We start from the raw sequence: 18,296 nt of genomic DNA on the forward strand, positions 1-18,296 counted from the left end.
GCAGAAGTTCATAAATAGACAGATAGTTGTGTTTGATAGAGTAAAAATTAAAGTTATTACATATGACAGTGGCAGTCAGTAAACTATTTCATTGAGGAGAAGAGCATTATGTGAGCTTTTTAACATTGTAATGACCTTGGGGAACGAGCTGGTCTAGTGGTAGAGCGGGGTTAATTAGAAACTAAAGTAGTTTTAATTTTACTGAGGTCTGTTATTCTGTATGTGAGTGTTTTTAGGATGATCAAAAGTATCCTTCATAACTTGTATTGATTGAAAGTGATTTTCCGGTACTTGATCCAATTATTCCCGTCCTCGGCTATGCCTCGCACATGAAATTTTCTGTTCAACTTTGCCTCACACATGAAACTTGAGCACGCACTGGAAACTTCAACATTTTGTATTTAAGATTAAATTAGTAGATACTATCTACTCTAGTCTCTTTATATATCTACTCTTTTAATTTATGGTACTAGTAATGAAGTATACAATTTAGTCAATAATGGGAAATAAACAGAAAAAGGATAGATAATGTGATTTATTTTTCATGGATACAAAAAATAACAATACTGTAATAGCACTTACGGAATGATCAACAACATTTCATGCAAGAGTCTAACAACTTAACATTACAAACTGTAAGTAAAAATATTAATTCGTTCTTTGATTGAGGCTTACATATCACAATATGTCATTGTCAAAATACATTGTTTAATTGTTCCACAGTACTAAAGGTGGCTTATTTTCACCCTTAGATTACTGTCAATGATTACATATTCATAAATTACTACAGTTTTTTTAGTAATTTCATTCTTTTTTTTAAGTATATGAACGACTTTTATAATTAAATCAATTGTAAGTATAAGAGCTACCGTAAAATGGTAACATCAACATGCATCAAATCAATAAATGCTTATCAAAATAATTAGTGTTTAAGTAAAACCATTGAAAAACTTCATTGCAGCTCTAAAATCATGCAATGGTTTGAATGTTTGTTATATCAATTAAATGAAATATTGACTAGAAAACTAATTTTGTACCTTTTTTACAGTTTTAGGGGCTTTTTATCCATATTTTAAGTTTCATAGTTCTTGATGCAGAGTACAAGAGAACATTAAACTTTTACCCTAATTATCTCAATGAACTTAATGTTGACACATACTGTTATACTGTTATAAACAGTATGTAAACGCTGAGTATACATTCAATAACCTTAGAAAATGGTTACTTCTAGCTGAAGGTAAGTTGAACACGAAGCAAATTGGCATGAATACACTTGCCCAGTGAAATATGAATACAATATGATAACGTGTCAATGTTGGCTCCACTGCTAATTGTCGTAGGATCCGAGGAAGGCTCCGCAACTTGGACAGTAGTGGTTGGTAGCCTTGCAAGTGTCTGTACAGTAGGGGATGATTGCACACGGGCAGAATCTGCAACAAGTGAAAATAAAAATTATAACTGTTTTAGTGTTCCTTGGCTAAGTCATAATTTTTGTGGAAGAGTGTAATGTTATGCCAAAGAGAAGTACGGTACAAAGGAAACATGCTTATGGGACAAATGTGAGCGTGTATGTTGTGCCGGAAATATACTTGTGACGAACAAGGAAGAGCCCAAGAGGTGAGCACTGTGCGGAAATTCCTATCATACAGGACACAGAGTCTTCCTCCGCCATGAGCGTTGTAGTACATGATAGGGTGGGGGTGGTGTTTGGGTTTGCCCTAGACACCAACAACTAGTGCTAGACACCACTAAATTTAAATTAAGTTAAATTTTTCCTATGTACCTTACTTGTTTATGGTTATGCCAAACAGTATTTGCAAATGTGCCAAAGCACAGTAAATAATAGAATACAAAAATTTCAGTCACAAGAAGTTTTAGATAGGCAAAAAACTCTAAAAAAACTATTAATTTTTAGAAAAATCTTTGTACATTTTCACCCCAAATTATGAGAGTTGTCCTAAACTAAGGTATCCAATGAGCTCAAGTCGCAGCCAAAAGAGATAGATCAAATTTAAAATCAGTGTCATGTTCTTTACTTTCCTGTATATTCTACCAACCCGGTTTATTTATTTATTTCATACGGCCTACACAGTTTTTACAAATATCGTCATACAAATCCAAGATGGCCTATATCTACAATAACACTGGTTCCGATTCAAACTCCTATGCGATTATTCGTCTCGTATAGTAATGCATAACAATGAACAGGAAAATCAATGATCTTTCAATGTATGAATTTTGTTATTGTAATGTATGTTACTGTATATAGTAATAACAATATAATAATAATACTACTTATAATATACTTCTATAATCATAGTGGCTGTGACCGCTAAGTGCCGTGTGCAGAATCGCTCTCTCCCCTTCTCTCGAAAATGGCTTCCGATGTAAAAACGTGTTGATATTACAGAAAATAAAGTGAATTCTATTAACTAAATGAAATCCTTATCATTGCTACCTTGTCGTCCAAGATAGTATAGTTATGTTAAAATATATCTTTATGGTCTAATGTGACAACCAGTATTAAAATCCATTGCCAGTGTGACAGGTTGCCGAATGAAACTACAAAATTCGCAACGAATAAATAATTTATTATAATAAAAATAGTGTAGCCTCGACTTGCTGAATGAACAAATAATTTATAAACACAAAGTACTAGCTGGTGAGAAAGAGAAAATACAATTCCGAATTAAGTTCAGTTATAGATTACAATGCTAAAGATGAAGATTGTCATGATTAATTTTATTTTAGAAAAGGGGGGACATAGCCTCCCAAGGAGGCTATGGGGAGAGGCGACGCGGAAATTTAGGCGACCGATCAAAACGAATTTTGAATTTAGACTAACTTCAACTGAGTGTTCTCCGTCCGTATCTAAGTTGGCCGTGGAGGGGCACCGGCCAATCAACGTTGCGGCTATGACGTGTGATGTCAGTTCAACGCTGGATAGTGCTGCTGCCTAACAATCACTCAGGGCGTTAGACAAACTGTAGTTGCGCAGTTACTGAGTTCAGCGAGGGATTTGCTGAGCCGAGCTCAGCAGATGATTCCAGCCATGCACGTGACACTTCTGGGAACGTTGGCCTGGCCTGGCGTTGAGTCATGGTCCCCGTAATATTCCATGGTGAGGCAACTGGGCTGACGCAGAAGTTTGGAGGTTAAAACAGTTCAATATTACAGACCCTCCTTTCGTATTTTAAATACCGGTAAAGCAAAGCTTTTGTGACAGTATTGATAGGGTTTCTTGAGGGCATAGCAAAAACCTCCCCAGCTAATATGTAATGGGTCTGGGAATTTGTGGGGCCGTCACACCAGTAAAAGTATTAATGAATGTAGATAAGTGGATGTAAAAATGTACATAAGTGGCTTAGGGGGTTCTTCTAACCGGGATTTGAACTTTGTACTAATTCATCCCAACAATGATTTTTAGAAAAAGTTCACGGTATAGTATTTGATTAACTGTGTATTTGGATACTTACACAAGGCACAATATAAGAGCGAAGAGATGTGTTTTTGTAGTGGCTTCTTTCTCCACACGGGACGAGACAGTTGCATGGCACGAAGGGCAAGTCACCGTGCCACTCTGGGGTCCCATAGGCATCACCATGACGGCTAAAACATGTAAAATTCACATTAAAAATCATTGTCTTTAACCATTTGACTGCAGTACAGGGTCTTTTTAATCACTTAATTCCATGTGACTTTGATTTTTGACATTTCTGATGGACTAAGTGGACACAAATACAGTAAAAATGATACAATGCAGGGAAGTGTTCAATATATTATGCGCAAGTCAATAAAATCCATCCATATACTTTCCACATTTTATTGTTGTTTTTGGTTGTTTGTAGAACCTTATCAAGTTAGATGAAAGCAATCTTTCATGATAGGTGAATAAAGTTAACTACCAACAATGCCCAGAAGTGAATACTATTAAAGTAGAATTAGATAGTTTCTATACTGCTGAAAAAACAGCTGTTTTCAATACGGCATGCATTAATTGTGGGTCTAAGCAAGGCCCCACTGGTCTAAGTAGCTCTTTTCTTCCTAGGGAGTAAAATCTTTTTTAAGCTGGGTTTTCCTAGGCGCGGAAGCGGAGAGAGGAACGCCGAGAGAGGAAAAAAGATTAACATGGTGTTCCGCTCCGCTTCTAGGAAAACAGTAACATTAAATTACCTAATACAAGTGAAGTCCGCTCTCCACTTCCGCGCCTAGGAAAACCCGGCTTAACTCCCTAGACAATAAAGATCTATTTTACTCCCTAGAGAGTAAAAATCAGCTGGAGTTGAGAACTCCAATAGGTAGTACTTTATAACTTAAATTTTGTAAATAAGTGACTTCCATAAGAAGATTAAATAAGAAGATTGTCCATTCACCAACTTAACATGTTTTGTAAGTAATGCTAACAAAAAAATACCGGTGAAACCAACTAAAGTATACCGTAAAATTATGGAAAACAAGCAAAATATAACTGTGCAAGCAGAATACATACTTGGTTGAGTGGAGTACACAATATTTGTCCCTTGTGGGCTGAAACCATAGGGAGGAGGTGCGTTTTTGTTTGCCATCTTTCTGAACATGCACAATCAATTGGTTAACATTAAACATGCATAAGTACTATTACAACACCAAAACCTGTAGCTAAACATGTTAATGCACAAATAATCACAAATGATACAACAACCCAGAATATCAGGTTTACGACACGTACAAGTGCTTGTTTAATATTTAAATACTGATACAGTATTCTTAACAAACTTTCTATGGATGGCACTTATTATATTCTGATACAACCAATGGTACTGTACAAGAAAACTTGCACTAATAAATATTGATGGAATGTTTTTTTTGTTATGATAAATATTTGTTCTTCCTTATAACTTTTAAGCTTTTGTGAAATGGAACCACCTGAAGGTACTGAACTATGTTCTAAGATGCAATAATATTTCATCAACATCAAGGTTTAAATCTAACTAATCACGACTAAAATATGTTGTACGTATATTTAAAATATGGCTGAACTTTACACATTAAAATTTAATTAACTTAATATATTTACATAGACAACAAACTTATTTTGTTAATTAATTTTCTATGGAAATAAAGTCCCAGGAACCAAAATATATTTATTATTCAGGGAAATATTCATTATATCTCATGAAGGACTTTTTAAATGGTTTATAATAATTATCCATTTCTCATAAAGAGGCAACACCTCTTAACAAATCCATAGCTATTTTTTTAATAGTAAAAAGTATAATTAAGTTCTAAAATGCGTTTCTTTATAATGTGTGATATTTATTAGATTAACTACATTTTAACCACATAGGGTCATTCACTAGTAGAAAGTAGGTCAGACAAACAATGATGGCTGTTTGGCCTTGGTAGACGAGGCAACAGCCCTGATCACATTTTTACAACTAGCATAGATAAAAGGAGTGCTGCAGCCTAGGCATCAAAGTGAGGCGGGGACATTAAAACTGACATTAGGGGGTTTAACTAAATTTATGTTGCATTTTTTAATGAAGATAATTTGTTTGACTAAATCTGGAAATGTAAATATATTGTTCTGAAGATAAGTGAAGAATCAAAGGATGAGTGATTGAATGTCAAGCCTTATATACCGGTACTGAACAAATCAGCTGATTCTTAGTCGAAATCAGCTGATCCGAATCCGAACTTAGGCAGAATTACTTTAATTTGTAATAGTGTAAACATTTTCATTTTATAACTAAGAAATGATGTCCAGACTAAGAAATTTACATCGCATTTTTTTAATGCAAAACGACCATTCAATTATGAATGGTTGATAAAAAGTATGATACACTTATAGACCATGAGCCACCAATATGAAACCCTCCCCCCCCCCCGTGGGAATTTATGACTTATACTTTTTTTTGTTGGTATTACCTACCAGATTAAGAATTCAGTTGTTTGCCCCTTTTAAATTACAGCGTATTCCGGAAAATAAAGAAAAACTGTTGAATTTAAAAACTGTTTTATTTAAATTACAAAAGGGTAGCCTGCGTTAATTACTGGTGCAATATTTTTTATGGACTTCTTTAGTATGTATTCAAAGGCTTTAAATGAAAATAAAAAAGTTAATAAAATACCCCCGCTGCAGCTAACCTGCAGGCAATGTGGATTTCAAATTGGCCTGAATTGATTTTCAATTAAATCTATTTAAATAACATTAGATTTAACGAGTACCTCTAGGAAAGAGATTTTAAGAGATTCTATTTAAATTAAATAAATTTTATTGAGAAATTTTAGACGTAAATTTTACTGGAATGTAAGGTTCCAGTAAAATTAACGTATAAAACTTCGTTTTCCTCATATCAAAATCGGATTTGCGACAGTAATTTTCTTGTTTAAATCTCTTTAAAACATTGTGCTGATTGATATGGGTTGCCTTTAAAAAAATGTAAGTTACTCTTGGCAACCCTGTTTGTGGGTGGGGGGTGAATTTCAAAATATCACCAAAAAGAACCTTACATTACCCTAGAAACGTGTATTGAAGCTTGTTTGAATTTATGCATATTTGTGCTGAGACCATTCATTATTTAGCAGGTTAACCCGTTGTTCCTTATTTTTACCATTAGCTAGGATTTTTTCCAATCCCGTGGGATCTTGATTTTGGACCTCTCATTAAAAACGTTTCTCCAAATCCCCTTCTCTCTTTCAATGTTTTTAATAGATACATCTAAATTGGTATCCGTAATAAAGTATATCCTGCTGAATTTCGGAAAACGGCTGAAGGCAATCTGTGCTAGTTCACCAGAGGTTTCTGGAATATTAGTAAGAACCTAAAAGTAAGCCATACCGTCAATTACATACATACATTCTTCAATCTTGAGAGGTTCGTCTATACCCTTGTTCTCCAAAGCATGGAGCAGTTTGGCCTTTTCTGTTTTGGTTGGGCATCCATCGACAGTGGCTGATGCCCATGGTACTGGATCTAATGGGTATGTCATCAGCTTCTCAAGGTTAATTTCACGTTCCTGGGACAGCAGTAAAACTCCAGAAAAATATTTCTTATTGCTCTTATCTCAACTAATCTGTTTGCATGCAGCTTTCTCTAGATTATCTACATTGAGTAAATTGTCTTCCACCGATTCGGGTACAGGTCTTCCAGCTGATAAACAGACCATCTAGGAATTCTGATCACGGGTTTCAACTTCAAGCAGAATAATGCATTGTTCAAAAGCATCAAGTACAGTACTTGCAAAATACTTTGCTCACTTCGTTTCATTTCATTTGCTTGCATGTCACTGAGAACAATCTGATGACTTCACCATACTTGCATTTTAAAATTCTAACTTGCTGTGGGCCCGTCCTACGCACAGGAATCAACTAATCAAATCAAATCAAACTAAAAAATCTATACTAAAGGACCCATGCTGCACTGCGGCGTTAAAATAAATATCATATCCAAGAAATAATCAAATTTATTATTTTTGATTGCGTAATACAGTATCTTAAACTTAACTGATTCAAACGATCAATAGCTCAAATTAAAGCCTATAATTGACTGATTATTTTGAGTCTAAAACATATAAAAAAACGTAAACAATACTGGAGCTATTGATATTCAATCATAGAAAAACCTTATAATTTTTTTTTATGTTGGATGTTCACCTTGCGTTTGCTTGAAAACCGTCCGATTTGAATAACTAATATCTTAAATGCAAGCCGGTATTTCACTGAAGGTTATTAGACCAAAATATATAGGGTTATATAATTACAAATGGTAAAATACTGTACAATTTAAATTTAAATACGAATTAAAAAATATATCAAACCTATGTTTTTTGGTCGAGTAATAAAGTAGATAAATATACGATGATGCTTGATGTGAAATATATGTGTGCATACTACCAATTTAAGACCTCAATCATGAAGATCGGACATGTAGAAGAGCCAAAGAAACTCGGAAAAGAAAAAAAAAACAAATTTAACTCCCTTTAGAAATACATGGGGGATAAATTTTATTTACGTATAAGCCGAGTGGGACTGTCGATAAATATATACTGATGCTTGATGTGAAATCTGTGCGTGCATACCTTCAATTTGAGACCTCAATAATGAAAATCGGGTGGGTAGAAGCGCCAAACGAACTCGGACAAGAAAAACCAAATTTAACTCCCATAAGAAATACATGGGAAAAAATGTTGTTGACGTATAAGCCGAGTGGGACTGTAGGCAACTATATGCCGATGCTTGATGTGAAATCTGTGCGTTAATACCTTCAATTTGAGACCTCAATCATGAAAATCGGTCGGGTTGTAGAGCCGAACGAACTCGCTAAAGAAAAACCATTTTTTTAAATATATATATTCATGATATTTTCGTGTTTTCCAGAACATGCTGTAATTCACAAGTGGCAAACACCTAAAACCTTAAAGTACATGTCAATACAAACCAAAAAATGTATATGTCGAAAATTCCCACCGGGGGGGGGAGGGGGGGTAAACGCCAGCCTCCGCTCTATTATTGTTCATCAGTAATGTGTAATCAAAGGACAAGTTTAAGAAAATACAGGGTTTAAAATAGTTTTGTTAAACTACAGTTCACAAAAAATGCTGTTATCTGCACTTCAAATTGGAATAAATAATTAACAAAATGATGATAGTCCTAAATTTATTTTGTACACAGGGGAGCAGTATTTTGTATAGTACACATTGTTGTAGACGACAAATGGCAGACACAGATGGCCGTGCCGGAAGTGACGTAAGCACAAATGGTCAAACTAAACTGCGAAGGCGTGACAGAAATCAGCAACCATGTGTGGTGGAATAAATACAACAGTTGCGTGAAAGAAAGACGCTTGGGTAGCGTCTGGGAGGGACGGGTTCGGTCCCCAGCGTGTCCACAAACATGTATGTGTTCTGTGTTTGTTCTTAGAATGATTATGAAAATTCAACAGTGTTAAAACAAAAATAAAAGGTTTTTTGTTTAAAAACTTTATGAACATGTAGTATATGTACCTTTTTATATTTGACAGTACCAGTAATAACATAAATTATTGCTGTTTATAAACCTATATACTTTGAAGGCAAATTATAGATTTTATACATACAAGTAGCAATATGAACATGTATACAGCGTTCAGGAGCACTTCCATATTGCTAAGGTTAAAAAATAAAGTACTGTGATAGTTATGCTAAATTATGAGGTATAATTTTATTCGGTTTCCAGAACTGGATCACATATCTCTGGTACTACGAACACGACTTGTAACTGTAACTTGTAATCTCTTCGCCACTTTCCAACGAAATCGCTAAATCTATTGAGAACTCGATGATTCACTAAAATAGTTTTGCTTCTTGATGTAGCATTGAATACTTAATGTTTATTTAAATAACGCGAAAAAGGCACATTGGTGTCAAACGACGAATCTAAGCCTTGAGTTTTATTTCTCTATGGTCCGCAGACAGCACAATTTTTATTTCAGCTTCCCAGCCAATATCCAGTGCCGCCTAGATAATTTGGCTTTGGCCAGTGACGTAATCACTTGGAACATGTCACGAGAGCAAGGTCTTCGTGGTAGTTTGAGTTTGGAAGATGTCGTCATCATCTGCTATGTATTCTCTGCAACTCTCGTGCTTTTTACAAGCATTCATCAAGTTTAAAACTAAAACCCTACTTAATAGTAGTTTTACTCAACATTGAATCAAACATTTTAATTATGATGTTTATTTAGTATTGAGTTTATTTTGAATCAACCTTGAAAAATCAAGACAATTTTCAGTTTAGATTTATCGTTTTTTTTTATTTTGACATTTTAACAATGACTGTTTCAAGGAGTTGTAGTTGCAATTGCAATATTACTGTTTCCTAAGCAAGTAACTCTCCCAAGTCTTCAGAATATTTTTTTAGCTTTCTGAAGTAAAAGAAAAACACCTTCTTACGGTAGATTAAGTGATATATGTATTTATTGTTCTTGATAGCGATAGCTAATTATCAACTATCTACAGTTTACTATAATTATGACATATAGACATACGATAGTAATCTAAAAAGAGTAAATAACTGCTCATCAAAAACTAAAAAGTCTTTGCTCATTATATTTAATTTATATTCAACAATCAATTTGTTTTCAACGATTCGCCGAGGGATTTGAATCAACGATATTACGAAAATATTCACTGACAATCTTGTTTGTAAACCATTATTGTTAATGACGTTTCGTCAGCAGCAAAAAATACTAAATGTCGTTCGTCTCAAAGAATACAAGCCCTTTTTAGCGAATTTTCCTAGTACATTACCGTAGGTGGCACGATAAGACCTAGGCACGGGACCGATTTATTTTTTCATTTTGATTTCCCTAGAGGCCATAAAAAAACCATTAGTTAAAATTTGTATTCATGTATGTATATATATAACACTACTCTATTATATTTTACCAAAACGTAATTTTTACCCTCCCTATAGCAGCAAACCTAGGTACACTCATTAAACCTAATGCTTTTTTTTGTTTTAATTTAAGTGAAAATCAAATCAGGCAATTGGAGATTCGCTTAGTCTGCAGGTTTGCTGCAGTGGGGGTATTTTATTCATTGTTCGTCTTTTCAAGTCGGGGACGTCATTTGAGTTTTGTCGTACGTTACCCGTACATTGGTGTGACGGGTTTATTTAGGTTATGTTTACAAACTACGTCAACGCCACGTGCTTGCATAGAAACACTCGCCAGTCGCCAGCGACTATAAAAATAACTCTTTTACAACATACAAACACACACACGCACTTCGATATCAGAAAACTTAACATTGTGATAGAAACACTGAAAGATGTCAACAATAAACAAAACAATCAAATTGATAATGTGTTGTTAGATAATTGTTTTAATTTTAAATCCATACTTAAACGATTAAACACGCCTATAAAATTTTATTAGTGGTTTTGAGGGGTTGTCTAATCTTTATCTCCAGAAGAGAGCACACTATGTACACTTACCAAAAGGGAGACTACAATCAATTTGGGGAAAGGATCGAAAAAGTAATCAACTAAGTCGATTCGGTCAATTTGATACATTATATTTGTTCACCTTCACCTATGCGTTACTCCATTCAATGTGCAGTGCCTGTCATTTTATTCGTTTGCCCTGTAAATGTTTGGTATCAATAGACGCCAGAGGTACGTCGATTTGATCCTGAGAAAAGTCAGTACAGTATTTGGTTTTCACCACACTACGATGATTTTAGCCGTTTTTTACAAACGTTTATTGGAGGCCAACAGGCCAAAAGCTACGTATTGCTGTACATGCCAGCTGTCATCGTCATTTTTACATCCCAAAGGCCGTAAATCAGCTGCCCGCTTACTTTCTTATAACACTAGTGTACCTGTTGCTCGAATTCGAGCAATTGCGAAGCATTACAGGCGACTCAAAGATTATGGAAATACTCACGATCTACACACAACAGTTAGATATAATCAAAATCTTTTGTAAATATCTTATCTTTTTCCAAAAATCTGATCTTGTTTTTTGAGTGTTTTTACTGTAAAAAAAAAACATTATTTCTATTTCTTCTACTTGGTTGTGTTCCATGACTTTTTCTAAGTTTCCATTGTTTGCAAATCGGTTATTTCAATGATTGCTCAAGAAATGTAGCACAGTGTTAATTCAGTTTTATTTTTTAGCCTATACCAAATTGTCCAGGATTTTTCACTCTTTTCCATTGTAATAATTACACCAACCCAAGTTTCGTCTACAGATGCAATATGCCAAAGAATATCACCTACGTACAATCTCCAAGAAGTGGTAAAAAAGGCAGAAACCAACCCATACAATGGATATAAGTTAACTCCATAAGAAATAATTTTAAAAGTTACTAAAAAGTTAAAAAGTTAAGTTAAGTTTAAAAGTTATTAGGATTGTCCACTGATTTGGTAATAGAACATTATATTGCAAAACATGACACGATGCAGAAGAAAATCAATTTTAAAATCAGAAAAATCCATTGCAAATACTGTACTTTATTTTGACAAATTCAATAAATCACAATTTAAATATTAACAGCTGTTGCATTAAAAAAAGGAGTGTAGAATTAATTGTAGAATTATGCATATGGTCGTAATGTAAACAAATCTGAAGAGCCAACTTTTAAGGCTTCTGGGGCAGAGCCCCAATGGAATTTACCTCTTTCCTCTTTTGATGGCTCATCTACAGACCAAGACCTTTCTTTAGAGACCCCTACCAAGTTTCTACGCCCAACCGTTCTCTCAAATTAGCTGTGACAAAAACCCCGTTTTCCTCCATAAGAATAACATGGGAAGGGAATTTAAAGGCCACGGGGGCAGAGCCCCAAGGGAAATTCACCATGTTTCTCTTTTGATGGCTCATCTACAGACAAAGACCTGTCTTTAGACACCTCTACCGAGTTTCTACGCCCAGCCGTTCTCTCAAAATAGCTGTGACAAAGAAAAACAGTTTCAAATTAATATATAGAAGATTAATGCACACAATCAGTATCCATTGCATTGCAATAGACTTGTTTTATTGTCACCGCTGCCTAGCAACTTATTACTATTTGTGCTGGTTCCTCAAATTATTTCTTCACATAACCTTATTATTGTGGTCAAATAGTGGTATAGTGTGGTGAAAAATAGCGTTCGTACCACGGACCGATATGGTTTAACAGCTCTTGATAGATTTTTATCTGTTCGCCTTTAAACACTAAAATATCTTCTAATTCTAGGCTAAAGAGCACATAATAGAAAAACTTTTTTTTAAATAGGCATATTTCTATTCTGTGATCTCCGACTTAAGACTGCTCGTTATTAAATGCTCGAATGCACCAAGCGGATTTATTCGTGGAACCCCCCCTTTCATACTCTATCAGTACTGACAAAGATAGGTGAGGACTGAGCAAACATAGAAAATATTTGCTTTGAGGTCCCTTAGGTTGAACATTCAATTACAATTTGTACAAATAAGCTTCAAATACAGATATTGAAACGAGCAATGGTCAACGCCAGCCGTAATTACGAAAGCCACAGGTTCAATTCCAAGGGAAGGTGATTTTTTTTATATCTTAAAGTAATTGTAATGCCAAGAGAATGTTATAAAATGTGAATCATCATTGAAATAAAAATCGTTAAATAGTAACAAGACCATGATTTTGACCGTTAAAAACTCAAACAGTAGACTAACAAAGGCGGTTAAGCCTTGAAAAAAAGGAGAAACTAATACAATGAATATTCTGTGTGTATTGTGGCACTCTTGGATATTAAACGTTTGAACGAGTGAAATAAACGCGAGTAATCCGCGACCTCTGGCACAATTGCGGGGAAACACGAAAACGCCAATACACGACATCTAAAGTATAACTACGCTAAAACACGACTGCACGAGTGTAACTGGTGGACAATGTTACCTATATACCGTGTGTTTTGGGTATAAACCAAGTCAAATTTATTTATTTTATACTAAGCTATTAATATTTTACTTAAAACCACACTTAATTAGTTTCCTTGTAGCAGCAAACTCGTTAGGCATAATGTTATTTAAATAGATTTAATTGAACATCAATTCAGACAAATGGAAATTCACTAGTCGGAAGGTTTGTAGTGGCGGGGGTATTTTAATAAACCATCTGTCTGTGCAAAATGTGTTGATCATAATATATTTTTAAATAGAATTTATAATTGGCTTATTAAAAATCCTTTTTATAGCTTAAGTGAATATATCAACTGCAATTTTGATGTTAAATTTTAATTAAAATAAATTATTATGCTTACTTGTATTTTATGTAATGTGTCCTATTTCTTTGTAAAAAGGCCAATGGAATATATTATTCTTATTTTAAAAACTACAGTATTAAAACAACCAAATTAGATTTTTCATTTTGGTTACTCTTAACACGAATTACTTGTTTACATACAACGGATACAACGATATTGAAACATTACTCAACTAAACATTTTCAATCAAATTAAGTTAAGTAATTCAAGTTCATGAGTGTTAGTAATAAAGTTTATTATTTAAAATATATATTCTAAATAAAGCAGTCATTTGTTATAATTTCTTTTATTACGCTCAAGCTAAAAATAAGCCGACTGTAGTCATCCGAGAGTCGTGGTTGAGCGAGTACAGTAATAACGTTTGAGTTATTGTACGATAAAAACACTTATCAGAATCAGCTGATCGATTGTTGTCCAATCAGCTGTTGCTTGGAAACCTGTGAAATGTCAACGCCGAAACTCCGCTTAGCTTAGACACGGCTTAAACATATTTTGTAATTTATTGTTTTAAAGTTAAGTATGAACAGGACTTGGATATTCCATTTTCTTGTTGTTGTTGTATGCAGGTTTAGAATTAAAATGTAGTTGGATTAAGCCGGCAGAGCACGCTGGTGTACATTACTCCAAAAAGGCTATAGTATTTTTTATGTCAACTATATTATAACAAAACACTAATTATGAGTGAACAGATTTTTGAAACTGGATTGTGTAAATAGATTATTTATTTCTTTATACCCTGTCAATGATTTTCACAAATGATACAGCATAAAGACAATTTTATTATGCATGTGGATCTGGGTACTTTCGTATTATAGAGATCACACCTAAATTGGTAAAATAAAACCCTTAGGTTAGGTTAGGAATATTTAGTTATTTAAAGTAAATAAATCTTATTTGGAAGTCGATTTATCTGTATGGTTGCTATAATACGAAAGTACCTGTATCTGAGATAAGTTAATATCATAAAATTGTAAAACATTACATTATAAACGTAGTCGTTACCATCATTCTTGTGTGGATTGAACTTGTATGGTGAGATATGAGTTTTGTTCAGACAATTGGTGCTGTACAGCGAAATCGTCCGCAGTTGCATGTAAATATTGTTTACCAAGTATTATAATTCTTAGTATTCTACTTGACCGCTTGACGACGACGAAGCTGACTCAGTCATGGTTGTCAACCTACACCGCAGAAATGTAAACGCGTCGACAAAATGGCCGCACACTTCACCGGTGTTATCCAGAAATGGACAGATATAGATTATTTGTTATCAGACCTGAACGTTACATTACCTTTTGTAAATCTAAAATAGTAAAATCATTGACTTTATGTGCTGCAAGTAACTTAGACCGAATCCTACTGAAACCTAAACCCTGTTCTCATGAATGGTTTTATTCACAGCCACCTGGCTGTGTTTTATCTCCTGTAACCACACATAGGTGCATTGATTACACAGTTGGTTGCGTTATCTTGTGTTGACTATTATTATGTGTCTTTAGTGTTCTATTTTTAGGTAGAACTTGCATGGTATCTTTTGCTCTTTCGTTCCACTACCACTACCAGTGGGCGAGCAGTCGTTAGCAAATACTGTATTCAGTGTTATAGTAGGTCAATTTTAAAGTTTGAAAACTACCTATGAAAAGAAGTTTGCGAAAACGAAAAGATAGGCAAATACCTTTATCAAACAAAACTAATTTTAACTACTTATGTCGGACTTGATAGCGGGCAATAAGGAAATTAAATTCGGAACAACACAAGAACCCTTTAGAATATATACCGGATTGAGTTAGTGGGTTTTTGTCAAACCGAACTGTGAAAAATGTATCAAACATTGTTGCGGCGCATGATGCTTTCGATGTTGGGGGAAATAGGCCAAAGTAACTCAAACAATTAAATTTTAACAACAAAAAATTAATCCAAACTGAAAATGGATCCGATAAAGTGGACTGTATGAATAAAAATGATTAAATTCATGGTGGAAGGAAAAACAATCAAATTGCTACTACCAATGAACGATTTATTGATTTTCACTATTTCTCTAAGCTCGAAACAAAACACTATTGAACGTGGGGGGAGCTGATTCTCGTGTCCTATAGTGAATTATGCGACTCAACAGTATACTGCCAATGACACCATTGACACCCCCAAGTCAAGGGTTGAGAGGAGAATTCCAGGGACGGTTCGGGAGGGCTGTTTTTATTGTTGTATTGTTCCTTCGCACAAGGACGTTTTAAAAAGGTTTTGCCCGTGGTCCTTTTATAACTGTTGAAAGAATGTGAAACTCTCGGTTACAAGACAACGCTAAAACTAGACCAAATGCAATTTGAACATGGTACAGTAATAACTTTTCAACAAGATTAATTTTTAGAGATCACGTATACAAAATATGTAGGCCTACAATCATTACTCCGAATAATTTATTTAATCCAATCGTTCAATCTCGGCTCTTGAGTATTTTATTACAAATCCGTGTACAAAACAATTTAAAAACAATCAAATATTAACTCCCAGTTGATAAGTTAAGAGATAATGATTCACATTGAAGTAGACTGTACAGGTGCGCCTAATGGCGTTAGCTGATTAGTCATAACGCCATAAACAGATTAAGAATGCAGTTACCGCCGCCTATGACGTCATTCAGCCGTGACGTTAGTTTGACTGATAATGATAACATCACACCCTGTCTTATCACGTACAACTAATTGAATGACAGGTGAAAACATTCTTTGTAAACGTGTTGCACAATACATAAACGTTTTGTTATTTGCATTTTCTGGTGTAACCCTCGTCATATAGAATGTTTAGGTTAGGTTAATGTAACAGGTCGGTGTTGGTGTAGTATTGGTTAGATCTGGGAGTTATCGCAATTACAACTTGAAATCTCAAACCGCACAAAAATGTGTGTTTCAACTTGTATTTGACAAGGCAGTGGTCATTGACGACCGACCGGAAGGGACTGACAATTAACGCTCCGAAACCGTAGAGATAAGATATCATGGACACATTGATGTATTGCCGCTTTTCAGAAGATAGTTTTAGAACAAATGAGCTAAACGTTGACAAGTGGTCCTAGCTGGAAGATCTGTGTTGTTAAAGACAAGGATAAGTAAAATGTGACACCGTTGTACAATTTACTTTCAACATTAAGTTTGGAAACAAAACATAAAATAAATACTCAATCATTACATAAACACTACAAACCATTATCGTAAAATACCTACATCTTAGGATTCGCTAAACTAAATACTTTTTGGTGTACTATCTTTAATAGAATTCGTTTTTACTATCTTAAAACTAGAAGTGAAATTTCGATTTTTACATTGCAATCCCAACACAAGGATAACAGTCAGATCGGTGAGATTTAACTATATTTTTTGTCGATCAACATGTTGCTCTTTCAACACAATCCATGCATGTAATTTTAGGACTATATTAGGCATAATATTATTAAGTTTAGTAACATGAGTTAGCACAAAACAAGTCAATTGGGTACTTGAAGTCCCTTCAAAATTTTTTAAAGGTTTTATAGCTAAAATGTTATGATAAAGCCTGTCTCATTACCTGTTATCGACAATGCCTGGATCTGTTCACTACGACCTACTACACTACCACTGACGGACTGTGGGCACTAGGCACTAGCACAGTTTTCTGTGGCACAAGGCAGCACTGTGCTCTCGCTCTGTGTAGGACTTGTTTAGGTACAGTTGGTTCGCTGTTTGGTTGGGCGTTGGGCGGAAGGTGGGGCGCATCCCCACTCCAATAACTCCATAGTGTTTGGGTCTTTTTACGTGATTTGAAACTAAACCAAAGATTTCCTCACCTCTACATCAACTATACCAGGAAATAACCTGTTTTGTTTAACAGTTTAGGTAATCACCGAGTTGCTTTAGAATTTAGATTAGTATTTTGGATTTGGTTTAAAACTGCGCACAGAAAACACGACTATCTCAGCAACCCTGCTAAGGCGCCCCTTAGCATGTAATGTAATGTAATGTAAGAAGGATTTTTTTTTGCTAACTGAAATAATTTTTAAAATGTTTTCCTATATTAAGGTCCCCCGTGCGAGGCCAGGCACCTTTTTGGGTTATAAGTTTATTATAAACAACTTGGGAGTAGATCTTTCACGACCTTCATGAAAAATCCACCTTCAAATTTCTGAGGTCCTTACAATGTTCCTGTGGCTTTCTTGTTGGAACAACTTAAGCCGAATGCTTCTCCAAGATCTGAACAAATCCTAAAAAAAAATTCAACTTTGTAAAAATTTATTTCAAAGGGTGTCTTAGGATTGATCCAATGATGTTATCCTAAGTATTTTTTGTTAAAAATTCTGTGAAATCATTCTAGTTTGTATTTGTTTGATCACCAAGTCATGCAGATACAATGGGCACATCGGACGATTTTTTAAGGGCAATACAACAATAATTGAAAATCATTCAAAAATTTAAATATTTATTTGTTGCAATTTTGAACGTGATATTTAGGTAATTATTTGTTTCCTAATAGCTCCAAGATGTATGGAGTAACACTTTTAACTCCATACATCTTGTAATATCTAC

General features: G+C 34.5%; 1 protein-coding gene across 2 annotated transcripts; it reads right to left on the reverse strand.

Annotated features, from left to right (window-relative positions):
• Positions 1 to 517: 517 nt before the first annotated feature.
• LOC128990318 (lipopolysaccharide-induced tumor necrosis factor-alpha factor homolog) lies at positions 518 to 17,418 on the reverse strand. Of its 2 annotated transcripts, XM_054412649.1 has the most exons (4): positions 17,302 to 17,418; positions 4,490 to 4,569; positions 3,477 to 3,609; positions 518 to 1,430 (listed from the first exon to the last, which is right to left on the reverse strand). In XM_054412649.1, exons 2-4 carry the CDS (start codon positions 4,563 to 4,565, stop codon positions 1,328 to 1,330), a joined length of 312 nt encoding a protein of 103 aa, XP_054268624.1. In that variant the 5' UTR covers positions 4,566 to 4,569; positions 17,302 to 17,418; the 3' UTR covers positions 518 to 1,327. The 2 variants fall into 2 exon arrangements, 1 of the variants encoding a protein (XP_054268624.1); XR_008490512.1 differs by lacking the exon at positions 4,490 to 4,569.
• Positions 17,419 to 18,296: the final 878 nt, after the last annotated feature.

This window comes from Macrosteles quadrilineatus, unplaced genomic scaffold (genome assembly GCF_028750875.1).
Source record: "Macrosteles quadrilineatus isolate MER2022 unplaced genomic scaffold, UCM_ALF_1.0 Scaffold_3__2_contigs__length_128488019, whole genome shotgun sequence".
NCBI classification, from domain to species: Eukaryota; Metazoa; Arthropoda; class Insecta; order Hemiptera; family Cicadellidae; genus Macrosteles; species Macrosteles quadrilineatus.